General features: G+C 42.2%; 1 protein-coding gene across 1 annotated transcript; it reads left to right on the top strand.

Annotated features, from left to right (window-relative positions):
- Window positions 1-3,844: 3,844 nt before the first annotated feature.
- On the top strand, window positions 3,845-10,732 carry and2 (actinodin2). The gene is made up of 5 exons (XM_029704118.1): window positions 3,845-4,146; window positions 5,122-5,207; window positions 8,094-8,138; window positions 8,430-8,554; window positions 8,877-10,732. Exons 2-5 carry the CDS (start codon window positions 5,141-5,143, stop codon window positions 10,182-10,184), a joined length of 1,545 nt encoding a protein of 514 aa, XP_029559978.1. The 5' UTR covers window positions 3,845-4,146; window positions 5,122-5,140; the 3' UTR covers window positions 10,185-10,732.
- The last annotated feature ends 17,200 nt before the right edge of the window (window positions 10,733-27,932 follow it).

Here is a 27,932-nt window from a genome sequence, read left to right as displayed (position 1 = left end):
TCCCATTCACCCTCTGAATGGCACACATACACAAACCATGTCAGATAATGTTTGTATTATTTGAGCCTATGCATGTTTGTACAGAGCTATACGATCAACCTCTGACCTCACAAACATCCAAGAATGTCCTTCACTTTTTACCAGGGTGCACTTCTCTGACCCACTACTCTCTGAGAAAATGCCTGTTAGAACTGATCATTTGTGTCAATTCGATATAAACCGGATTCTTCTAAATGTATTTGTTTTTTTTTCTCCACAGATTTTGAAGACCTTTTTGATGACGATGATATCCAGTGAGGAAGATTATGTATGTATTTATTTTTGTAGAATTTGTGAATAAGTTGATTGAATAAACAAGTGGATGAGCAAATATACTGTACTGTACATGTAAAAAAAATTCCTTCATTTTTTGGGACTATCTGGCAAACTAGCTATTTCAGCTCTAATGACATATAATTTCCATTCAGCCAAATAGGGGTGCTAGTTCTAGTTTTTGTTTTCGTTGCTACTGCTGGCACCAGATGTTGCAAGATTTGTAAAAAATTCCAGGCATTCTACTATATGTTGGAATGTTAAAATTATGAGTTGCTGTCATGCTCATGTAGCTTCAATGGACTTCCATGCTGGGTTGTAAATTACTGTCTCTCTCAGAACACCTGTTCGTTGGGAATTTAGAGCTTAATTATATATGAGATGATCCCTGAGACTTGGATGCAGTCCCCCCTAAAACATACTGCAGATGGCAGATGATGAATGGGGCTCCGCAAAGAATCACTTAAATTATTTGTAATGACACAAATAAGTCTGTTAATAATAGCTTATAGTGTATATGGGCACAGTGGGGCTTGATGGATGCATATAGTAGATTTAGATGGATAACCCGATGTGATTTTGGTCTCCGGAGTTTACATCAATGTTATGGAGAAAAATGTGTATAATACGCTATATATACAGAAGTATGTGGACACCCCTTCAAATTAGTGGATTCGGCTACTTCAGCCACACTCATTGCTGACAGGTGTATAAAATCAAGCACACAGCCATGCAATCTCCATTTACAAACATTGGCAGTAGAATGGCCTTACTGAAGAGCTCAGTGACTTTCAACATGGCACCGTCATAGAATGCCACCTTTCCAACAAGTCAGTTTGTCAAATTTCTTCCCTGCTAGAGCTGCCCCAGTCAACTGTAAGTGTTGTTATTGTGAAGTGGAAACCTCTAGGAGCAACGATGGCTCAGCTCACAGAACGGGACAGCCTGTGCTGAAGTGCGTAAAAATCGTCTGGTTGCAACACTCACTACCGAGTTCCAAACTGCCTCTGGAAGCAACGTCAGTACAATAACTGTTTGTTGGGAGCTGAAATGGGTTTCCATGGCAACCAGGTTCTTGGCTAAAATGTCCTGATACTGGGTAAAGTTTATGATGCCACTGACCTTAACAAGGGCCCCAGAACCAGTGGAAGCAACATATCCCATGAACTTCAAAGATCCACCACCATAGTTTACAATAGGTATAGGGTTCTTTTCTGCATATGACCCCTATCTTTTTGAGAGAAAAAAGGTATTACTTGTTAAGTAAAAATCTAGATTTTTTAAAATTGTATTAGTATAAAATAATATAGTTAACTTTTTTTAGCATACACTATAGCTCAGTGTTTGTATTTATTGTATAGTATTTTTTGCTAATCTTTTTCAAGTGTGCCAATCCTTTTAGACTTGACTGACTGTATGTATGTATGTATGTATGTATGTATGTATGTATGTATGTATGTATGTATGTATGTATGTATGTATGTATGTATGTATGTATGTATGTATGTACTGTATGTGTGTGTATATATATATACACACACACACAGTACGAGTCAAAAGTTTGGACACACCTACTCATTCAAGATTTTTTTGATTTAAAAAAAAAAAATTCTACATTGTAGAATAATAGTGAAGACATCAACCTATAAAATAACACATATGGAATCATGTAGTAACTAAAAAGTGTTAAACAAATCTAAATATATTTTATATTTGAGATTCTTCTTTGCCTTGATGACAACTTTGCACACTCTTGGCATTCTCTCAACCAGCTTCATGAGGTAGTCGCCTGGAATGCGTTTCAATTAACAGGTGTGCCTTGTTAAAAGTTCATTTGGGGAATTTGTTTCCTTCTTAATGCGTTTGAGCCAATCAGTTGTGTTGTGACAAGGCAGGGGTGACATACAGAAGATAGCCCTATTTGGTAAAAGACCACGTCCATATTATGGCAAGAACAGCTCAAATAAGCAAAGAGAAACTACAGTCCATCATTACTTTAAGACAAGAATGTCAGTCAATGCGGAAAATTTCAAGAACTTCAAAAGTTTCTTCAAGTGCAGCCGCAAAAACCATCAAGCGCTATGATGAAACTGGCTATCATGAGGACGGCCACAGGAAAGGAAGACCCATTCTGTTGCGATACGCCATCCCATCTGGTTTGCGCTTAGTGGGACTATCATTTGTTTTTCAACAGGACAATGACCCAACACACCTCCAGGATGTGTAAGGGCTATTTGACCAATAAGGAGTGATGGAGTGCTCGTACTGTACTGTGATTTATTGCATAGGACACCTTAGAATGAACCGTTTTCCTGTCCACAAATATACTTTTTTTAATCAAGTGTGGATGACGATGGGTCTGTTCAGGAGGGTGCAGAACACAGGACATTATAGAACATTCAATGTATTGTGTAGAACAGATGATTGTCTGCAATGTAGCCTAGATAATCATGACGCCTCTATTCATTACATTTCTAGCTGCACATTTCAGAATGTTTCACTTCATTGACTACACCCCAATGCATGTATTCCTCTCCTGTTGGTGGTATGTAGTTCAACATACGGACATGCAAGAGAACACAGATGAAAAACTGCTTACTGTACATGAAATTGGAGGTAGGGCCTCATCATTTTTACAGCAAGGGTCTGTTTTTTTATGATTTTTTTTTTCTCCACAAGTGGTATGAAACCGCTTTATGGGCTTTGCACACATATCACTTGCCATGAATTTTCCAAGAATATAAAACGTTGACATATTTATATTATGGTACTATTAACTTATAGTTATTTTCAAGGCAACTGGTTCATTGACCTATGTAAAATGCATCCTTTAGGGGAATATTGAGCATGTAATGTTTTCACTTAGCTGATTATCCATATTCTATACTATTTACTATGCAAATGTGGAATAGCCCTTTTTACACACTCTATGTAGAAAAACATTTGCTCATGAATGGTTTATGGAGCATCTACGAAGGCCTTCTGTAGGGTCATTATAGGCTTCATAAAGCCTTTCAAGTTGATTCCAATGAGACCAGTGGAACTGAGCTGGTTCTACGTGGCATTTTTCCAGGCACCAGTCAGAGCTGAGTTGGCAGTGTGCTAATAAAGGCCTCTACTTGGACAGCAGTCGCCGTCTTCATTAGTGTTTCCAGGATATACAGTGTAAGAGGAAAGATGGTGTAGTGGAATATATAGGACTGGCTAATGACTAGGGCTGTCTCTACAAACCTGCTGGAGACACAGCACATAGTAGAAAGTATGCTAGATGTAAGGCTGAGTGAGGGACCTTTACGTTCTATTATTCCAGACTCAACACAGAGATAGGTTTACTGGTTTTAGGGTTTACTGAGAGAACCATGCTGCCCGAATCAGCTCCAAGATCCATAATAATGGCCATTCTATCCAAAGACATTGTTGGTTGATTGTTATTGGGAGCAATCCAGATGCCCCCCATCCTAACCCTAAATTCCAAATCGGTGTCAGTAAATAAGCTATACATCAAAATTACACCCCGTTAATCCGTTTTTTTATCTAGGGGTCTTGCTGTTCAGTGCGGTTAATTACAGGCCCCCTATTGGTCAGTCAGCCAGCGGTGAAAGAGCCAATCCTGGGGTGCGTAACAGCATGCTCGAGCCGTACGACATGCCTTTTGTTTTTAATGATCAAGAGGCTCTTTAAAAATGTTACCCTGCGCTCCTCTCCCATACAGGGGAGCAGAGAGGTAGGGTGTACACACAGCTCGGTTAGCTACACCCACTAAACCAATCAACCCAGAGAGCCACTGGCTCCTTGAGGCCGTCCCAGGAGGGCAGAACTTCAGTTGAACAACAGGTAAGTCATGGATTACAAAGCTTATGGTGTGACACAATGATGTGCTTATAAATGTGTAATGTATGCTAATGTATACTTTATATACACTTCATCTAAATGGTTTACATCACCGTGGTTAAAGCTAGGCTTATTTTGTACCAAGTTATTTGTATGATATGTTAGTGTCAGTCGGTAACAACAGGTAGAGTTTACTGTTGAGAATCTTCAATGATTCAGTTGTTGGTTTGGGAGGAAAGCTGAATATGGATTTTCATTATGACAGATAAATAAGTAAAGTTGTATTCTGTCAAGTCAATCCCTCCATCAGTGGTAAAGCTAATAGCTGGAGTACATAGGATATCAGTACATTTACATGTTCTAAGTTTCAAATCCTTTGAAAACTTTAAAAATAAGAGAAACTGTGGTCTAGTCTGACCTCGTTGAGAAGTTACTGGCCTTTGGTACTCTATGATTAGTGCAATGCTCCGAGTTCAGCTGTCGTCAACGTTCAACCTTGATAGAACAACTAAATTAAAATGATAGATTTAATTATTGACCCTTGACAGGACCACTACTTGGGCCTGAATAAACAAGTTTATGAATTTACATGACCGTACACAAGCAGACATTTGGTGCGGTAGGGGAGCCGTTCGGTACTTGCAAATCATTGTTAAATGGTGCAGGACGTGCTGAAAGGAGAACAACATTGCTACATTTTATAATAACTTTTTAATAAGCCATAATAAATGCTTATAAATCTTTGTAGAAATGTTTAATATAAATTGCATATATGATGTTATAAATGAATTGTAACGCTTAAATGCTTATACATGTTTATAAAGGTTCACAAATTAGGAAATATTCATTTATTAAGTTCTTTAATGCTTATTCATGAAAATGTGTATAAAGTTTCACCAATTTTAGCATGGTCAGGAACAACTTCCACCCTCTCAATTGTTCCTTATAAAGACTGAATATTCCCAACTTTGCCCTCAGGAAACAGATAAAGTAGAAAATGGCACGGACAGGAAGACTAATGTTTTCCCTCATATACACCGGAATTATTGTAGTGTTATTGCCAGGTGAGTGAGACTGTGCTCTAGCACTTTCTGTTTTCATTTGATTTTATTAGGATCCCCATTAGCCAACGCCAATGGCAACAGCTACAGTGGATATAAAAAGTCTACACACCCCTGTTAAAATGCCAGGTTTTTGTGATGTAAAAGAATGAGACAAAGATAAATCATGTCAGAACGTTTTCTACTGTTAATGTGACCTATAATGTGAACAATTCAATTGAAAAACAAACTGAAATCTTCGAGGGGGAAAAATGAAAAATAAAAACCTTATAATAACCTGGTTGCATAAGTGTGCACACCCTCTTATAACTGGGGATGTGGCTGTGTTCAGAATTAACCAATCACATTCAAACTCATGTTAAATAGAAGTCATTACACACCTACCATCATTTAAAGTGACTCTGATTAATCACAAATAAAGTTCAGCTGTTCTAGTAGGATTTTCCTGACATTTTCTTAGTTGCATCTCAGAGCAAAAGCCATGGTCCGCAGAAAGCTTCCAAAGCATCAGAGGGATCTCATTGTTGAAAGATATCAGCCAGGAGAAGGGTACAAAAGAATTTCCAAAGCATTACATATACCATGGAACACAGTGAAGACAGTCATCATCAAGTGGAGAAAATATGGCACAACAGAGACATTACCAAGAACTGGACGTCCCTCCAAAATGTATGAAAAGACGAGAAGAGAACTGGTCAGGGAGGCTTCCAAGAGGCCTACAGCAACATTAAAGGAACTGCAGGAATTTCTGGCAAGTACTGGCTGTGTGCTACATGTGACAACAATCTCCCGTATTCTTCATATGAATGGGCTATGGGGTAGGGTGGCAAGACGGAAGCCTTTTCTTACAATGAAAAACATCCAAGCCCGGCTGACATTTGCAAAAACAAACATCAAGTCCCCCAAAAGCACGTGGGAAAATGTGTTATGGTCTGATGAAACCAAGGTTGAACTTTTTGGCCATAATTCCAAAAGGTATGTTTGGCGCAAAAACAACACTGCACACCACCCAAAGAACACCATACCCACAGTGAAGCATGGTGGTGGCAGCATCATGCTTTGGGGCTGTTTTTCTTCAGCTGGAACCGGGGCCTTAGTCAGGGTGGAGGGAATTATGAACAGTTCCAAATACCAAGCAATTTTGGCACAAAACCTTCAGGCGTCCGTTAGAAAGCTGAAGATGAAGAGGAAGTTCACCTTTCAGCACGACAACGACCCAAAGCACACATCCAAATCCACGAAAGCATGGCTTCACCAGAAGAAGATTAACGTTTTGGAATGGCCCAGCCAGAGCCCAGACCTGAATCCAATTGAACATCTCTGGGGTGATCTGAAGAGGGCTGTGCACAGGAGATGTCCTCGCAATCTGACAGATTTGGAGCACTTTTGCAAAGAAGAGTGGGTAAATATTGCCACATCAAGATGTCCCATGCTAATAGACTCCTACCCAAAAAGACTGAGTGCTGTAATAAAATCAAAAGGTGCTTCAACAAAGTATTAGTTTAAGGGTGTGCACACTTATGCAACCAGGTTATTGTGAGTTTTTAATTTTACATTTTTCCCCCTCAAAGATTTCAGTTTGTTTTTCAATTGAATTGTTCACGTTATAGGTCACATTAAAGGTGGAAAAAGTTCTGACATGATTTATCTTTGTCTCATTATTTTACACACAAAAACCTGGCATTTTAACAGGGGTGTGTAGACTTTTTAAATCCACTGTAGTCCGACATAATGAAAAATATTACAATTGACATACATTTAAAAACATTAACATGTAGTGTGCGTGTGTGTGCATCTATCAGTTACACATACATGTCAGTAAATACACACAACAAGTAGGTCAAGTTGGAGGAGAGGCGTTGCACTGAGGTATTGCTTTATAAGTGGGAGACCGGATTTCCATGCAATCATGGCTCTGTATATTATTGTACTGTTTCTGAAAGACAAGCTTGACTGATTGTCTGACTAAAAGAAAAAAATGGATCACTTTATGTCAGTCACTTTACTGTTGCCTGCGTTGTACAGTAGATTATATTTCAGACCACAAATGGATGTTAGTACACAGTCATTTATTTTCAATGTCACTAAAATGACGGGCTGTTCCTACACACTAGATAAAACCAATGCATGTACTGTAGATGAAAACTTGCCAGCCATAGGGGCATAACATACAACTTCTTATGTATATCTGAACTTTTTTACAACCCCACCATAAAAATACATATAGTACATCTCGGATGCCTTGGAGCTGCACTTGAGCATCATTAGCAAAGGTGAGGCACCGCAGACATCTCACCACAACTGAACTACCTGACGGGGCGTTTTCCCTTCTGCCGTAAACTTCTGAAGGGAAACCCCTGGTGCTTTTAATATATAGAGACACGGTGTAAAGAACATCGGAACATGTTCCACTCCTAAACATCTTAGTTTACAGTTGAGGTTTAATTGGGTGGGATGGAGTGAAGGGGGCCTTTTGGGCCCAATGCTCTTTGTAGTTTAACCGTTTCCACTGACTTCCAGTGGAAGCACACAAACTCAGGCCCTTCAATCCTGTTCAAAGTGACTGGAGTGTGTGTGTGTGTGTGTGTGTGTGTGTGTGGGTGGGGTATGTATTTAATTTGGAAGGGTGTGTATAGGTGTGTGTATGTGTGAATGTGTATGTATGTTGTGATGTGTCTGTGCACATGTATGCATTAGCGTGTGTGCGTATGTGTGCCTGCAGCCGTGTGTGTTTAGGTTAATCGGAAAAATGCTGCCTGGGCTTTACCTCTAAGGGCCGTCTCCTGCCGTGCACTCCCAGGGGTCGATTAGCCGAGCCAGCATTTTACCTCATTTGGGGGACACAACATCTGGTTCCTGTCGACTCATGTCCCTACCGTTGTTTTACAGAGTTTCTGGGGGCCGGCCCGGTGAGGCAGAATGCGAAGAAGGAGGGTGAGTGAGTGAAGGGGACTGGTTTGTAGGGGACAACATGGGGAACATGGATATTAGCATACATACTACTGGACAGTATGTCATATCAAAATATTTTCAGACATTAGCAGCAAACTCACTTACTGTGATATTTATATGCAAGTACACACATCATTACAGTACATACACAAATAGTCATGTACTCACACATACTTGTGTACTGGTGTACTGGTGTTTCTTTACTCTAATATGGCACTTTTTGAGTCCGAATTCTCTTCTTAATATGTGCTGTCTTTCTCTCTCTTGTTCCAGCATCTGCATTATCCAGTGATGTCCGCAGCAAGAGGAGTCTTACCGTTCCCATTCCTGTCCTCAAGCGTCTTCCTGACTTCTGGGGATGGTACAAATTCTTCATGGATACTGGTAACCAGGAAGGGGTGAGTGGCAAACATTCCACAATACTTTTTGTTTTTAGTGAATGTACTTTTGATTTGACACTTACCTTTTATACTCATCCTGCACATACACTTAAATGCGTTCACTTGTAGATAAAGCGGCACTTTGTACGGCACCTGCCTCCCGTACCATCTTCATTGGTCCGTATTAACAGTCTTGATTGAGCTTTCCTTGCACAATGTAATAGTCAAAAAAGTGAACTTCAACCATCTGGCATTCCAGGCAAGCTCAATCAAACATACCATTTGAACCAAGGTCTGGATCTGATGGGAGTCTTGTCTTTCCCCTGTCTTCACCTTATAGATAGAGCATCTGGACAAGATGTACATGACCTACCTGCAGAACAAGCACCGTTCCGAGGAGGGTCCCACCTTCAACCATTACCTCACCCACCTCAGTGCTATCTACAAGATTTGCGCCGACTCCGACGACCCAGAGTGCATTGCCGAGTCCACCAGCAAGCCCAAGGCCAAGGTGGTGATGCCCGTGCCTGTCAAGACTGCCACAGTCAAAGTATGCAACCCTTATATCGACCCCTACTGCCCCTTCCCCATGATCCCTAAGATTGCCGCCCCAGCCCCGGTCAAGGCCGCCCCAGTGCCTGTCCTGACCCCCCACCTGCCGCACCCTCAGAAGACCCCCACAGGGTTCTACTACTATGCCCCAGTCCTGGAGCCCTTCCTCACCGCAGAGCAGAAGACGGAGCTGCTGCGCATCTGCAACCCCGACGACACCGAGTGTCTGCAGTACCACTTGCGTGCCGCTTATGGCTATAGGCCCGCTCCTGGACCCGCTTCATCCTACGCCGCCCTGGGCTGCGATCCCACCGAGGACCCCTACTGCCGGCCAAAGATGGTGAAAAAGGCCCCCTCCAGCTTCTACCACATGTACCCCACCTGCGACCCGGCCACCGATCCCCTGTGCATGGCTAGAATAGCGGCCCCATCTCCCGCTGCCAAGGAAGCCCCCAAGGAGCAGCAATGCAACCCCCTCTTCGACAAGGGCTGCAACCCTCTCATCGCCACCAAGTTGGCCGGCCTCACCAAGCCCGTCCCGGAGTATACACCCAAAGACAAGCCGGCGCCCGGCCCTCTGGCGTGTGACCCGCGCTACGACCCATTCTGCCTGCTAGGTGCCGCCGCTGCCCTCCGTAAGGCTCCCCCAATGCTGCCCCAGTACCAGATCCACTCCCGCCTGGGCGTCCTTGGGAAGACCAAGGAGGGCCATGACTGCTACGTGCACTACGATAAGGGCTGCACACCCTTGGAGGCCAGTGATGAACCCAACGCCCCCGTCGCACCTCAATGCCACCCCTATGACTTTACCTGCAATGGAATGTCTGCCCCTTCTCCCCTCACCGCTGATGCCGACAAGCCCAAGAGTGGCGTGATCCTGCCCGATCCTGACTGTGACCCCGAGTACGACTACAACTGCCGCCTGCGTCGTTCTGAGGATGCCTCCGCCGCAGCGGAACCAGCGGCCAAGGAGCCCAAGGATGAGCCAGCGCAGCAGGATGCTGCCCCCGAGTATGCCGTCCCACAGTTTGAAGACTTCCTCAGAAGCTACATGGCCATGGATCAGTACAGGAAAAAAAACACAAATCTCAACTAGATGCTATAAATCGCTACAACTGGAGGAAAGTGATACAAGTTCATGTGTTATACATACACACACTCAGTCCTCCCAAGGTGCTAACATATCTCCAATGGTCAAATACTGCTAAAGCAGGACGACTAGAGTCTTATCAACAGAAAAATCCATACCTGCAATAGTGAATCAGATTCGCTCAGTTACAGTGCCTGAAGGTGTGTTATTTTACCGTCTGTGATATATGTGGGGAACCCAACATGAATCCCTCTAAGTTTTATGGTCCCATAGAAGACTATGTGAAAGGTGTGCATTAAATACTATGTTTGTCTCTAGAAAATGTATGTGTTTGTAGAATAGGGGAAGCTAGCAGACTTGAAGACTGTCTAAGGCAAATTTGTGCCTATGTATGTTTTCTGTGGTTGTACATTGTCTATTTCTAGTGTATTGTGAACATAGTGTCTCTTGAGTGTATTTAATGTTGTTTTCATAGCTTTTCTAAAACCTATTAACCTCAAACCCTTCCTCTGGTTAGATTTATGTTAAGCTCCAAATAAAAAGTTCTAAAACAAGCTCCCATTTTCCTATGGAAACAGTTAATACCCCCAGTACACAATGATATATCACAGTGGTATCTGATAACGTGTGAAAACCCACATGAAAACAGAAAAGGTCATTGCTGGCTGAAATGTTGTATTAGCAAACATGTTCAGCATTTTAGCGATAAGAACAATCACTGTTGGTCATCCCCTGAATTCAACAGTGGTGTTAGAAGTGGGATCCAGCGGTGTGGTAAGGCCATTGTTGGCATGCCCAGGTAGAATACGTTTCAATATCATGACAAGGCTTCTATATGATGACTGAAACAGAGCCATATAAAGATTCAGATCTTTATAAACGCAACATAAACGCAAAAAATTTAAAATATTTTACTGAACTACAGTTCATATTAGGAAATCAGTCAATTGAAATAATTTAATTAGGCCCTAATCTATGGATTTCACATGACTGGGAATACAGATATGCATCTGTTGGTCACAGATACCTTTTAAGTAAACGGTAGGGGTGTGGATCAGAAAACCAGACATCTCCTTCGCATAGAGTTGATCAGGCTGTTGATTGTGGCCTGTGGAATGGTGTCCCAATCGTCTACAATAGCTGTTCGAAGTTGCTGGATATTGGCGGGACCTGGAATACGACATCGATCCAGAGCTTCCCAAATATGCTCAATGGGTGACGTCTGGTGAGTATGCAGGCCTTGGAAGAACTGGGACATGGTCAGCTTCCAGGAATTGTGTACAGATCCTTGCAACATGAGGCCGTGCATTATCATGCTGAAACACGAGGTGATGGCAGCGGATGAATGGCACGACAGGATCTTGTCACGGTATCTCTGCATTCAAATTGCCATCGATAAAAGGCAATAGTGTTTGTTGTCTGCAGCTTATGCCTGCCCATACCATAACTCCACTGCCACCAAATTTGAGATAAATACACATTTTGTGCTTATGGAACATGTCTGGGAGCTTTTATTTAATCTTATGAAACATGGAACCAATGCTTTACATGTTGCGTTTATATTTTTGTTCAGTGTAGAACACGACATTTTATTTACACTCAGACATGGACTCTGCACATATGGGTTTTCTTATTCCTTGCACTGAACTTTGAATTGCCAGAGTTCCATCCAGCCCTCATAAAAGAGCTGAAACCAAATGGACATATTACAAATCTATGTTCCTGACTGAGAAGCATAGAAGGAAATGCTACAACTGTATGAGTTTTACAGGTATCACTTTGCTTTACCCGCAGCCGTCGGCAATAGGAGGCTTCCCCAGGTTTTTCAAATGTCACCAGATGTAGCAAACATTCTGGCCTCAAGGTGTACGCTGCTGCTGACGTTTTAAAACCAGGACGCAGTGGAAGACTGTAATAACTACCTGAATCCAAATTGTGCTTCTGGAAGCCTGAGGAAATATGCCCTAAATTGCAGGTGTCGCCTTGTAAATGTTTGGTTTCTGGTGTGTTTCTGCTAGTTGAAGGGAGTTAGCAAGGAACATATCCGCTAGGGGATGCTATACTGAGGCTGCCTGGGATTTCCTGCTGAGGCTACCTTCGATTTCCTGCCAACTACGTGTCTATTTTCTCAGAAGGTTGGAAAACCACAACTCATTAGTGAAAGTATAATATCTGTCACACCGTGATCTGTTTCACCTACTGTATTGTCCAATTAGGATTAATATTATACTAGTGGTATATGGTATATTATTATATGAAATTATATGAATATACTAACATTATATAATTAATATATTAATATCATACTAACATTATACTATTATATTAGCATTATACTTTTTATTTAATGTTAGAATATTATACTAATATATTAATTTTTACTAATTACACATCCAGGTTGAGGATAGTGCATCTGCAGTGGACAGATGTAGATTAAGCCAGAGCCAGGATACCACTGCAACCCCAGTTTTTTATTATTTTAAGAGGCCGAAGTCAGGGGGACTAGATATGTTTTTAGTTCCCACCTCCAACAAGAGTGAAAAGTCTGTGGTGCAGAAGGTTTTCTTTTGTAAAGATGGGACCAATAGGAAGTGGCTGTCATACAGTGAAGAGAACCATGCTTTATTCTGCTTCGTTTGTATGGCATATGCAAAGCCCACAGAGAACTGCCCTTTCCTGAATTGAATGGCAGACTGGAAGCATATCCATCAGAGAGTGGAAGAGCATGAGAAGAGCATTATGCATAGAGGTTATGCTGAGGCCTACTTTCTAAGGTCCTCCAAAGGCAACATTGAGAGCCCTGCTCGTCGGCAGTCAGATGTCTGCTCATAGAGAGCAAGTGTGCAGAAGAAGGCAAGTGCTAGAGCGCATTATAGATGTTGTTAAAGTCATTAGCAAGAGGGGTCTGAGCTACAGAGGCATGCAGTCTGAAGCAGCTTATACGCTAGATGACAGCAGCATTGACCATGACAACTTTTTAGAGATGATCATTCTGCTGGGAAAGTACGACCTGTGTATGAAAGAGCATCTCACTGCCAGCATAGAGAAAAGCAAAAAACTGCATGAGTATGGGTCAAGAGGGGCCAGAGGCTCTCTAATCACTCTATTATCAAAGACTACCATCAATAGCATCATTACCACCATCCAACACACAATGCAGGCCACCATAGCAAGTAAAATCCAGGAAGCTAGTATGTTTTCAGTCCAGATTGACAGGACATTACAACACAAGATCAATGCTCTGTCATAGTCAGATATGTGACGAACGTCATCCATGAGAGGCTTGTGGCTGTGGTGAAATGCGAGGCATCCACTGGATAATACTATGTTCAGGTACTGAGTGAAGTACTGGAAAACATGAAGCTTGACATCAGCAAGTGCATTGGCAATTCCACTGATGGAGCCTCCAGTATGCAAGGCCAATATAAAGGCTTCTCTGCCCTGCTCTCTGCAAAGTCCACCAATCAAGTGCATGTGTGGGGCTATGCACATATTTTGAACCTTGTGTTGGCAGATACAACAGAGTGTCTTGGCAAGTGGGTCCCTTTTTTCTCTCATTAACAACGTAGCTGTGTTATTCCGTGAATCCTACCAGAGGAGGAACATTTGGGAGAAGGAGAGCAAGGACCCAAGACACAGACGTCTTGCTCCAATTGAAGAGACGCGCTGGTGGGCTAAAGACAGTGCCTTAAAGAAGGCCTTTGGAGCTTTTGGAAATCCAGATGAGGGTCTGTATTTTGATGTCCTTCTCACTCTTTCAACCATACAAGATCAGAAAAACATCAACACAACTGCACGGGTCAAATCACAAGGATATATTGAGGGGTTGGTGAAGTATGAAACAATACTTCCAGCTCAGATATTCCTCAGAATATTTCAGGTCACCTCACCAGTCTCAAAATATCTTCAAACAAGTGGAATGGACATTCTGTCTGCGCATCGTATGAGGAGCAGCTGAAAGGAATGGCAAGAGATTTTGAAAAAGTCAAGTCTGCTGCAGACACATTTGTTCAGTGGGCCAATAGGAAGTTGCAGGAATGGGATGAGGAAACAGAGCTGGAGTTCGAGACCACTCTGCCAACGAAAAGGGCTCGAAAGAAGAAAACCATGCCTGGAGAGATGGCACAAGATGAGACTTTTACTGGGGCAGAGAGTGTATACAGGATTGGTGTCCACAATCAAATTCTGCATACAGTTATAGATAGCATCCATCGGCGATTTCTGAGTAATGGCACTTTGTATGCCGACATGGCTCTTCTGGACCCTAGAAACTTCAGTCAGCTAACATCCAATGCCAGTGGCCTTTCACAGACAACACTTCAAGAACTAAGCAAATGTTTGATCAAATTTGACAGCAGAGCAACGGTGGACAATTTACAGAGTGAGCTCATGAGTCCGGCAGAACAGTGGACTAGGTTAAAATAATCGGGATTTGAAGAATACACAACCAGGACTATGGAGGATCATGTACCTGAAGGAAATGAAGACGAGGTGGAGATGGTGAACAAGAGCTGTTCATCTTGCAAGGACCGTCCTGTATGTTGCTAAAGTATTCTTAGTCAGTACAGCCTATTTATTGACTGACACATACCACATTCTGGGCCTTGCTTACAAGTTCCTACTTACCCTGTCAGTAACCCAGGTAGCTTGCGAGCGGAGCTTCTCTACTCTGAAATTCATCAAGAGTAGGCTCAGGAGCACTCTATCTCAACAGCACCTGGAGGCTTTTATGCTCATGGCTACTGAGCGAGATGTTTTAATGGCCCTGGACAGTGACCTGGTTATAGATGGTATTGCTGTGAGAGGTGAGCTGCTGCAGAAATTGCTAATTTAAGGAGGTAGGAAATATTTGTATTTTATTCTATGACTTGCCTACTCACCAGTCTTTTCACCAACACATTTCTTCCTATATTATACATGTTTCTAGTCAGATGGTTCCAGAGATTCTTGCCACCTTGCTGCCAGTGCCATTGTGCCAATATGTGCTCCTTCTAGCCAGCCTCCTCCTAAGAGCAACATGTTCCCCTTGTTTTATTTTACATCTATTTTACTAAAGTTGTTGTTATAAATATTGTTTAGTTATCTGTTTACATAAAGTGTGGTGTGGGCGGTGGTCTATCGCTGGGGGGGATTTAGGTGGGCCGGTCTGAGTCAAAAAGTCCAGGGCCATTTTTTATTCCCAGTCCGTCCCTGTCTGACACCGCCTGATATAGAGGTTCTGGATGGCAAGGAGCTCAGCCCCAGTGATGTACTGGGAGCACTAGGAGTGGAGAATTCTCCGAATACGATTATGCAAGTTTTTTTTTTGGTAATTATCCGCCATCAGGAAAAGGTCATTTCCAGTTGCCAGCACACATAACTGTGTGCTCTAAACAACTATTGGCTAGTTCTTCTGTCTGTAAAGAAACAGGCGGGGAATAGGTTGAGCCTGCTGCAATGATTAGATTATAACAAGCCGCTCTCCCTCTGCTCTCATTTCCCCATCTCACAGTCACAAGTCTCCCCTTCTCCAAACATTACGTATGAATCAGAACCCGTAGCTAGTCATTGTTGTTAAATCTAGTTATTTCCTGTCGACTTTGCTGATGTCATGGTTGTTTTTGTCTGTCTACTTGGCATTGGTTAGTAGGCCTACTTTGTCCGTATAATTACTCCGTGGCTGACGACATTTATCGTTATGTCGTAATCCAAGCCAATGTTTGCCTGCTATTATTATTTATTCTTGCCCAGGCAAGTTTACAGAGCGACAGATCATTATAAATTAAAATGACAGATGTGGATAGTTTATTTTGATTGTACAAATGTTGTGGCATAAGTGTCAGGAGAGAAAAGTTTTGCACCTCTCAAAAGTGAAACAATATATGGGCAAGCGAATTAGCCTACTTTCATCTAAATCTGCCTGGAATAAATGCAGACAGTAGTAGCCAGCCATGCATTAGGCTATTTATTAGCCTATTCCGTTGATAATTTAATAGGCCTAAGTCAGTAAATTATGTGCATTTTCATCTGTCGGGGTCGTTTACCTTTGAACAATGTGTGTGAATGAGTGAAGGAACATAACGATAAGCTCTGAGTGATAGCACAGTAATGCATACTTGAAGTATAGGCTTTACCTACATTTAAAGTGCACTTCCGGGTTTTCGAGGGCGGTGTGTTTGCCATACCAAATGGTGATGCTGCCAGTGAAGATGCTCTCGATGGTGCAGCTGTAGAACTTTTTGAGGATCCTCTTCACGACTGTTCAGGTGTGTGTGGAACGTGTTAAGTCCTTAGTGATGTGGACGCCAAGGAACTTGAAGCTTTCGACCCGCTCAACTACAGCCCCGTTGATGTGGAAGGGGGCATGCTCTACCCCCTTTTTCCTGTAGTCCACAGTAAGCTCCTTGGTCTTACTGACGTTGAGGAAGAGGCTGTTGTCCTGGCACCACACTGCCAAATCGTTGACCTCCTCCCTGTAGGCTGTCTCATTGCCGTTCGTGATTAGGCCTACCACCGTCATGTTGTCAGCAAACTTGTGTTACTGTTGGAGTCATGTGTAGCCATGCAGCCGTGGGTGAACAGGGAGTACACGAGGGGACTATGCTACCAATGGGACTTATAAAAATTTAATATCTTATGTTTCACCGAGTCGTGGCTGAATTACGACATGGATAATATACAGTTGGCTGGGTTTTCCATGCATCGGCAGGACAGAACAGCTACCAGACGAGGGGTGGGGGTGTGTGTCTATCTGTCAATAACAGCTGGTGCGCGATGTCTAATATTAAAGAGGTCTCGAGGTATTACTTGCCTGAAGTAGAGTACCTCATGATATTCTGCAGACCACACTATCTACTAAGAGAGTGTTCATCTTTATTTTTCGTAGCTGTCTATTTACCACCAAAAACCGATGCTGGCACTAAGACCGCACTCAACGAGCTGGATGAGGCCATAAGCAAACAAGAATATGCTCATCCAGAAACAGTGCTCCTAGTGGCCGGGGACGTTAATGTAGGCAATCTTAAATCTGTTTTACCTCATTTTTACCAACATGTCACATGTACAACCAGAGGGGAAAAAACTCTAGAGACAGAGACGCATACAAAGCTCTCCCGTGCCCTCCATTTGGCAAATCTGACCATAATTCTATCCTCCTGATTCCTGCTTACAAGCAAAAACTAAAGCAGGACGTACCAGTGACTCAATACGGAAGTGGTCAGATGACGCGGATGCTACGCTACAGGACTGTTTTGCTAGTAAAGACTGGAATATATTCCGGTATTCATCCAATGGCATTGAGGAGTATACCACCTCAGTCACCAGGTTCATCAATAAGTGCATTGACGTCGTCCCCACAGTGACCGTACATACATATCCCAACCAGAACCCATGGATTAGAGTCAACACCCGCACCGAGCTAAAGGCTAGAGCGGGACACTAATCTGGACGCTTATAAGAAATCCCGCTATGCTCTCAGACGAACCATCAAACAGGCAAATCGTCAAAACAGGACTAAGATTGAATCCTACTACACCGGCTCTGACGCTCGTCGGATGTGGCAGGGCGTGCAAATTATTACGGACTACAAAGGGAAACCCAGACACGAGCTGCCCAGTGACACAAGCCTACCAGATGAGCTAAATATATTTTATACTCGCTTCGAGGCAAGCAACACTGACGCATGCATGAGAGCAACAGCTGTTCCGGATGACTGTGTGATCACGCTCTCCGTAGCCAATGTGAGCAAGACCTTTAAACAGGTATACATTCACAAGGCCGTGGTGCCAGACGGATTACCAGGATGTGTACTCAGAGCATGCACGGACCAAATGGCAAGTGTCTTCACTAACATTTTCAACCTGACCAAGTCTATTATACCTACATGCTTCAAGCAAACCACCATAGTCCCTGTGCCCAAGAAGGCGAAGGTAACCTGCCTAAGTGACTGCCGCCCCATAGCACTCATGTCAGTAGCCATGAAATGCTTTGAAAGGCTGTTCATGGCTCACATCAACACTGTCATCCCTGAAAACCTACACCACTCTAATTTGCATACCGCCCCAACAGATCAACAGATGACGCAATCTCAATGTATGTTAAGTTTTTGAATTATTTCATTTTTATTTAACTTTTAATCTACTTTCTCTTTTGTTATTTCAATGATTTGCACATCAAACTAGCTAATTAAAAAAATATTTACACTGCTCCAAAAAATAAAGGGAACACTTAAACAACACAATGTAACTCCAAGTCAATCACACTTCTGTGAAATCAAACTGTCCACTTAGGAAGTAACACTGATTGACAATAAATTTCACATGCTGTTGTGCAAATGGAATAGACAACAGGTAGAAATGATAGGCAATTAGCAAGACACCCCCAATAAAGGAGTGGTTCTGCAGGTGGGGACCACAGACCACTTCTCAGTTCCTATGCTTCCTGGCTGATGTTTTGGTCACTTTTGAATGCTGGCGGTGCTTTCACTCTAGTGGTAGCATGAGACGGCGTCTACAACCCACACAAGTGGCTCAGGTAGTGCAGCTCATCCAGGATGGCACATCAATGCGAGCTGTGGCAAGAATGTTTGCTGTGTCTGTCAGCGTAGTGTCCAGAGCATGGAGGCGCTACCAGGAGACAGGCCAGTACATCAGGAGACGTGGAGGAGGCCGTAGGAGGGCAACAACCCAGCAGCAGGACCGCTACCTCCGCCTTTGTGCAAGGAGGAGCAGGAGGAGCACTGCCAGAGCCCTGCAAAATGAGCCTCCAGCAGGCCACAAATGTGCATGTGTCTGCTCAAATGGTCAGAAACAGACTCCATGAGGGTGGTATGAGGGCCCGACGTCCACAGGTGGGGGTTGTGCTTACAGCCCAACACCGTGCAGGACGTTTGGCATTTGCCAGAGAACACCAAGATTAGCAAATTCGCCACTGGCGCCCTGTGCTCTTCACAGATGAAAGCAGGTTCACACTGAGCACATGACAGACGTGACAGAGTCTGGAGATGCCATGGAGAACGTTCTGCTGCCTGCAACATCCTCCAGCATGACCGGTTTGGCGGTGGTTCAGTCATGGTGTGGGGTGGCATTTCTTTGGGGGGCCGCACAACCCTCCATGTGCTCGCCAGAGGTAGCCTGACTGCCATTAGGTACCGAGATGAGATCCTCAGACCCCTTGTGAGACCATATGCTGGTGCGGTTGGCCCTGGGTTCCTCCTAATGCAAGACAATGCTAGACCTCATGTGGCTGGAGTGTGTCAGCAGTTCCTGCAAGAGGAAGGCATTGATGCTATGGACTGGCCCGCCCGTTCCCCACACCTGAATCCAATTGAGCACATCTGGGACATCATGTCTCGCTGTCCAGGAGTTGGCGGATGCTTTAGTCCAAGTTTAGGAGGAGATCAGGAGACCATCCGCCACCTCATCAGGAGCATGCCCAGGCATTGTAGGGAGGTCATACAGGCACGTGGAGGCCACACACACTACTGAGCCTCATTTTGACTTGTTTTAAGGACATTACATCAAAGTTGGATCAGCCTGTAGTGTGGTTTTCCACTTTAATTTTGAGTGTGACTCCAAATCCAGACCTCCATGGGTTGATAAATTGGATTTCCATTGATTATTTTTGTGTGATTTTGTTGTCAGCACATTCACCTTTGTAAAGAAAAAAGTATTTAATAAGATTATTTCTTTCATTCAGATCTAGGATGTGTTGTTTAAGTTCCCTTTATTTTTTTGAGCAGTATATATTGGAAAATTCCCCCTCCCCCACTCCTTTGCCTCTGCGTGGGCGCACACTGCACTCGTCCTGCAGGCAGACGCTACCGGTGCCGAACGGTAATTTAGTAGTCCTAGTGGCTCCCTTTTGAGTTGCATATGTCATCTCACAGTCAGGTACAGGGAAAGGCTTCAATTCAACTGTTTGCTATTGGGCCTAAGAGGTAAAGACTAGTTAGATTGTTTCAACAGCATAGCTAGTGAGCTGATTTACATAATCTACATTCACTATGATCAGCTGATAGCCCACCCCTCTTCTCTTTGAGCAGTAGACTTGCTTACAATGGGATCAGTGATTTTGCATAAAATAAAGCCTATGCTAAATAATATATGACGACTTTATTTCCAAAATGCTATATCCACCATTTGTTTTATATATTTTTTTTACAATAACTGATTGATTATGAGTACCTCCATGTGTGTGTAAAATATGACTGTTCTCAGATGTTTAATTCATGAATTTGAGATGTGTATTAAATGTATTTTATTTATTTCATATTCTTAAAATAAAGTGGTGATCCTAACTGACCTAAAGCAGGGAATTTCTGCTAGGATTAAATGTCAGGAATTGTGAAAAACGTAATTTAAATGTATTTGGCTAAGGTATGTAAACTTCCGACTTCAACTGTCTATATAGGCCTGTGTTTAGTTTATGGTTGTGTTCTCAATCCTTGTTCTCTTATTCCTCTACACTCTACACTGAAGTTTTAAATAGTCCTTTAGGTGCTTGTGAGCCTGAGGACACCACCTGTCACCTGAACTTCCTACTGACCACCTTATCTATATCATCTGCTGGAGATGGGTCTATGCTCATGGTCTCCTGTTCTTTCATGCCTCTGTGTTAGTTACATTTATAATGTTTTACTGCCACCTAGTGGGATATATATGTTTTAATTAAGTTAAGAATCCTAAAATACCAAACCCATTCTCAGGAATGGATAACACTAGAGATCCCTCCAGTCTCCAGAGACGTAGGAAAATCTGAATTTTTTGGGGGGGACATAATTTGTGGAACAATCTGCAGAGTTCACTGCAGTTAGATGTGCTGGTGTCACTCAGGCTGTTTCAATTATTGATTGACCACCTCTTTGCAGTTCAATGTCATTGATTTGATTAAATTGTATACATATATATGTGTATGTTGTTTTGTTATTCAGACTTTATTCCAATGTATAACATTTTAATAATATAAAATAATGCCACTGAATTCTAAGAAAATATTGTCTGCTAAATGAATTAGTGTATGGCCTAGCCAGATCATGGCCTAACATGAGGATAACTCAGAGTATGCTATTTTGTTCTTCTGAAATAGACTACATTTTATTTATATCATGTTTCTTTAGACCTGTCTAAAATAAATAATGGATTTATTGTGATGGTGTAGGCTATATTACATGGATTTATTCAACTTTTTAAAATGTAGATGTTCCAAAAGTCGGCATCGTTATTAACGGTTGATTCCCGTGAGACCGACAGTTATTTGCTTGACAATCACCGACTGACGAAATGTCATGACCGCCACAGCCCTAGGTGGTGATCAGGGCCGGTAATCTCACCAGGACTCCCCTTTTCCTGCCTGTGTAATGCCAGCGTTTCCTCTTCCATACCCCAAAAATTGGTTCAGAATGACAGAAAGATCCCAGGGCTGATGAGTCGAAGTTGACGCTGGAATTGAGGTAAGTAACTGCCAATCTCATGTTCAAAAGTTGTTGTAGGTTATAAGAAATGAAAGAACTGATATATTTCTTGAAAATAAAGTAAAAATAAATGGCAAAAGAATCAAAACAAAATAGCACATTTGGGTCGGAGCTCGCAAAACGCTGGCCATACAATACGGCGGCATCTTATCTAATCATCACAAATATGAAACAACCACATGTTAATGACAATGGCTTGCTTTCAAATGGCATTTCATTGAATTGCTTTCAAATGGTATATAATTAAATTGCTTTCAAATGGTATCTAATTGAATTGCTTTCAAATGGTATATAATTAAATTGCTTTGAAATGGTATATAATTAAATTGCTTTCAAATGGCATTTCATTGAACTGCTTTCAAATGGTATATAATTAAATTGCTTTGAAATGGTATCTAATTGAATTGCTTTCAAATGGTATATAATTAAATTGCTTTCAAATGGCATTTCATTGAATTGCTTTCAAATGGTATATAATTAAATTGCTTTGAAATGGTATCTAATTGAATTGCTTTCAAATGGTATATAATTAAATTGCTTTCAAATGGCATTTCATTGAATTGCTTTCAAATGGTATATAATTAAATTGCTTTGAAATGGTATCTAATTGAATTGCTTTCAAATGGTATATAATTAAATTGCTTTGAAATGGTATCCAATTGAATTGCTTTCAAATGGTATATACAGTTGAAGTCGGAAGTTTACATACACCTTAGCCAAATACATTTAAACTCGATTTTTCACAATTCCTGAAATGTAATCCTAGTAAAAATTCCCTGTCTTAGGTCAGTTAGGATCATCACTTTATTTTAAGAATGTGAAATGTCAGAATAATAGTAGAGAGAATTATTTATTTCAGCTTTTATTTCTTTCATCACATTCCCAGTGGGTCATACGTTTACATACACTCAATTAGTATTTGGTAGCATTGCATTTAAATTGTTTAACTTGAGTCAAAGTTTTGGGTAGCCTTCCACAAGCTTCCCACAATAAGTTGGGTGAATTTTGTCCCATTCCTCCTGACAGAGCTGGTGTAACTGAGTCAGGTTTGTAGGCCTCCTTGCTGGCACATGCTTTTTCGGTTCTGCCCACAAATCTTCTATAGGATTGAGGTCAGAGCTTTTGATGGCCACTCCAATACCTTGACTTTGTTGTCCTTAAGCCATTTTCCCACAACTTTGGAAGTATGCTTCGGGTCACTGTTCATTTGGAAGACCCATTTGTGACCAAGCTTTAACTTCCTGTTTGATGTCTTGAGATGTTGCTTCAAAATATCCATGTAATTTTCCATCTCATGATGCCATCTATTTTGTGAAGTGCACCAGTCCCTCCTGCAGCAAAGCACCCCCACAACATGATGCTTCCACCCCCGTGCTTCACGGTTGGGATGGTGTTCTTTGGCTTGCAAGCTCCTCCTTTTTCCTCCAAACATAACGATGGTCATTATGGCCAAACAGTACTATTTTTGTTTCATCAGACCAGAAGACATTTTTCCAACAAGTACGATCTTTGCCCCCAATGTGCAGGTACAAACCGGAATCTGGCTATATGATGGTGGTTATGGAGCAGTGGCTTCTTCCTTGCTGAGCGGCCTTTCAGGTTATGCCAATATAGGACTCGTTTTATTGTGGATATAGATACATTTGTAACTGTTTCCTCCAGCATCTTCAAAAGGTCATTTGCTGTTGTTCTGGGATTGATTTGCACTTTTCGCACCAAAGTACATTCATCTCTAGGAGACAGAACGCGTTTCCTTCCTGAGCGGTATGATGACTGCATGGTGGTCCCATGAAGTTCATACTTCCATTCTATTGTTTGTACAGATGAACATGGTACCTTCAGGCATTTAGAAATTGCTCCCAAGGATGAACCAGACTTGTGGAGGTCTTGGCTGATTATTTTTGATTTTCCCATGATGTCAAGCAAAGAGGCACTGAATTTGAAGGTAGGCCTTGAAATACATCAACAGGTACACCTCCAATTGACAGAAATGATGTCAATTAGCCTATCAGAAGCTTCTAAAGCCATGACATCATTTTCTGGATTTTTCCAAGATTTTTAAAGGCACAGTCAACTTATTGTATGTAAACTTCTGACCCACTGGAATTGTGATACAGTGAATGATAAGTGAAATAATCTGTCTGTAAACAATTGTTGGAAAAATTACTTGTGTCATGCACAAAGTAGATGTCCTAACCGACTTGTGGGCTATACTCGGCCTTGTCTCAGGATGGTAAGTTGGTGGTTGAAGACATCCCTCTAGTGGTGTGGGGGCTGTGCTTTGGCAAAGTGGGTGGGGTTATATCCTGCCTGTTTGGCCCTGTCCGGGGGTATCATTGGATGGGGCCACAGTTTCTCCTGACCCCTCCTGTCTCAGCCTCCAGTATTTATGCTGCAGTAGTTTATGTGTCGGGGGGCTAGGGTCAGTCTGTTATATCTGGAGTATTTCTCCTGTCTTATCCGGTGTCCTGTGTGAATTTAAGTATGCTCTCTCTAATTCTCTCTTTCTTTCTTTCTCTCTCTCGGAGGACCTGAGCCCTAGCACCATGCCTCAGGACTACCTGGCATGATGACTCCTTGCTGTCCCCAGTCCACCTGGCCGTGCTGCTGCTCCAGTTTCAACTGTTCTGCCTGCGGCTATGGAACCCTGACTTGTTCACCGGACGTGCTACCTGTCCCAGACCTGCTGTTTTCAACTCTCTAGAGACAGCAGGAACGGTAGAGATACTCTCAATGATCGGCTATGAAAAGCCAACTGACATTTTCTCTTGAGGTGCTGACTTGTTGCACCCTCGACAACTACTGTGATTATTATTATTTAACCATGCTGGTCATTTATGAACATTTGAACATCTTGGCCATGTCCTGTTATAATCTTCACCCGGCACAGCCAGAAGAGGATTGGCCACCCCTCATAGCCTGGTTCCTCTCTAGGTTTCTTCCTAGGTTTTGGCCTTTCTAGGGAGTTTTTCATAGGACACCGTGCTTCTACACCTGCATTACTTGCTGTTTGGGGTTTTAGGCTGGGTTTCTGTACAGCACTTTGAGATATCAGCAGATGTAAGAAGGGCTATATAAATACATTTGATTTGATTTGATTTGACTTGCCAAAACTATAGTTTGTTAACAACTGTGCAACATCTGGCTGAGGTCCTAAGGGATGTGAGAATAAGGAAGTTGGAAGAGGGAGGGGAAAGGTATAGGCTTTATTCATAGGACCACCAGGAAAGGAGTGTTGACTCCACTGGGACCAGGCAAGGAGTATCGACCACCCCGGGCTTGATTATTGACATTTGGACAGACTCTGGAATCAGCTTGCCAATATTCCCAGAAGTAGGTAGACTAAAGAAATTGGAATTGACCTCTGGAGTAGCTGCACTGCAGTCTCTGAAAAAGGAACTGCCCCACAACTTGCACATCACATACATGACTTGTTCAGAGCTTGCTACTGTAACTAACTATACATTCCATCCTCTCACTCTGCTAATCTTTAATATACTCCATTTAGTATAAGTTGGGTGTGGACAGGAAAAGGAATAGGGACAGAACAAGTACATGTACGAGTCAATTTAAGAGGGGGAAAGAAAGAACAGGATTTGGTGTTGGAGCATTATTTAGTTGGGAAACGAACTGGAGAAATAAAAAGAGAACGAGTAAGGCTTCAAGACAAAGCGTGAGAGGGGGGAGATATACTGTATGCCTTTGCCAGAGAGTGTGAGCAGGTGGGGGGGGGGGGGGGGGGGGGCGAGAAGAGATAGGGAGAGAAGTGGTATAGGTGAGGAGAAACGACAGAAAGAGGGGAGAAGCCTAGATAGAAAGGGGAAGGAGAAAAGAACAGAGGGGAGGAGGCATAAATATTTGAGGCCCCCAGAAGTAGACTTAGGTTAAAGCTGTTGGTGGTTTTGGTTTGGCTGTTTATTAGCATACATGGGTACATTAGTGTACCGCACTAGTCTGCTCAACGCTATGGGGTCTTTCTATAAACTAGGGTACCAGTGAAGATTTCCTACACTGGACAACTTGTTACAGCTGTTGATAAGTCATTGATAATAATTGGCAATGTTTTTTTATGTCATTACATGAAGATAAAAGGGGAATCATAGCTATATTCAATCAAATTAATGAGTTGATTTAACCCTTTATCACGGTTGGTGTCTTGATGGATTTGTCCAAAATAGTGTGACATAAAACTTTTATTTTCTATCCTTGTATTTAAGGAAGTGTAAGTTGTCGTCATATCATATATTAAGCATTAATCAGTTCAATTAGACATTGAACTGTAAGAATCCTGGATTTAGCTGTTGGACAGTTTTTTGTATAACTACGTAACATTTTGTGTCTCCTAATGTTACAGGGTGAAAACAGTTTTAATGTATGCAAAATCGAATGCTTCCAACCGAAAGAGTCACCTTACCTTGATACTTAAAACCTAAATTGATAATGTTATCAAGGTGGTTCTTCAAAATGATGCATAATACTTTTTGGATGCGCATTTGGTGTTCAGCTGTTTAATTACAGCGTAATATTTTCACACCATCTGATCCAAGAAGGAATTTTCTGAGTGACAGTCAAGTGATGAACAGATATTGTGATAGCTCATGTGATGCAACAACAGCCCAACAGCTGGGGAAAAAAAGGTGTTCACGAGTAATGTCCATTATATGTTGGTGTCTCATTCGATACGCCGGTGAAGACAGTTGTGCCTGGATTCACATTGGCTCGAATATCTCTAGCGAATTGATGTTGATCATCTGTTGTCTGCTTGATTTACACCAGGGTCTCGTTAGATTTAACAGAGAAATGATTAATTAATTAATATGAGTTCATGTTTTCATATGTTTTTGTGCCTCGGATTGGACACAGAGTCTACTGTGCGCTATTGTGTAGGATATACTTTTGCGCCACAGCCAAAGCTATTCCTATTAATTATTCTGGATATGGTGGGTTTCTTCAGAATATGACCTGGTAATGAAATAACATTACAAATACATTTTGGTTTCCATGTTACACCTGCAATTTTAAACAATACAAGGATCTTGATGGAGACTACTTGAACTTGAATTTGAAGCTCAGAAATTCAATTACTGAAATAGACCTACCTTGAAAATCAGACATATCCTTAATTTGGTGGTTGAAAAGTTCTTGTAATTATTGCAGCCAATTTATAAGTTCTCCTGCTCACTTATAATTATCTGTGATTACATTTTTGATCCGTTTTGGGGGAGTGGGGGGCTTTTGTACAATTATAATTGTATAACATTGAGGCCCTTGAAAATTACAATGAAGTGTTTGAAAAAGTCCTTGAATTTGACTTGCCAATGTATTTATGAACCCAGCTTAAAGGATGTATAGTCCTAGGCCTATGCTGTTGAATAGGTGGAGTTACAGTATTGGACAATTTGCATTTATTCCCTTTTTTCCCTCTGTGCATGTGGAACTGCATGACAAATGTTCCAAACCATTTGACATTTTTTTATCCCAATGTCACACATTGGCCCCATTATTTATAGAAATAACCTACAGCACTCCAACAGTAAAACACACAAACACGCATGCACACAAATACATACTCTCCCCCCTGTGGTGGAAAGATCTGTAGAGGACTTTGGCTTCCTCCCTGATCGATACAGTGCATTTTTCACAGCAGTGGTCTGGTGTCTTCTTTCAGGTCCTCTCATCGATCTGCCATGAACAGACGCCAGCCAGGGTCCTCTTCTGTCTGCGTAAGGGTGGCAATGGCATCAGTCATGTGACATGGTGTGTTGGTGTGGACGGGTACAAACTGTCACCCATTCGTTCTCTGTCTTCTTTCTCTCCCAATAACTAACCCCCCACAATGGTAGACGGCCCCAGCTGTGCTCTAACAAACCCCTAGTGTGACTAGATGGCCAATTGGAGGGAAAGGGAGGTGGTAGGACCTTCTCTTTCTGACTGACAGACTGACCCCAGCCCCTCCCACCACCAGCTGCTGGCAGAGTTCCATATAAGGCTTTGTGTCCCGTGAGGCCAGTCTGTTTGGCGTGACAATGACCATAACAGTTGCCAAGACAGCACAAACAGATCTGGAACTGGGCAACTATCCCCTACACTGTAAAAATTGTACGGCACCCAGAGTTTGCTCAACATTTGGGCATGTAGCTGAACCAACATACATGTTCACTCAACTTTGAATTTTAGGTTGATTGAACATACAATTCAACTTGAGAATATATTCTACCTTATTTGTGTATTTCTCGGTGTAAAATGTAACTCTTTATGACAATACATTACATACTGTGTATCATAAGTCCTTTGTTTGAGGGCCT

The sequence above is a fragment of the Salmo trutta genome, chromosome 21 (assembly GCF_901001165.1).
Source record: "Salmo trutta chromosome 21, fSalTru1.1, whole genome shotgun sequence".
Taxonomy (NCBI): domain Eukaryota; kingdom Metazoa; phylum Chordata; class Actinopteri; order Salmoniformes; family Salmonidae; genus Salmo; species Salmo trutta.
The sequence above is the reverse complement of the archived record's forward strand: the minus strand, read 5'-3'. Positions and strand labels throughout refer to the sequence as shown.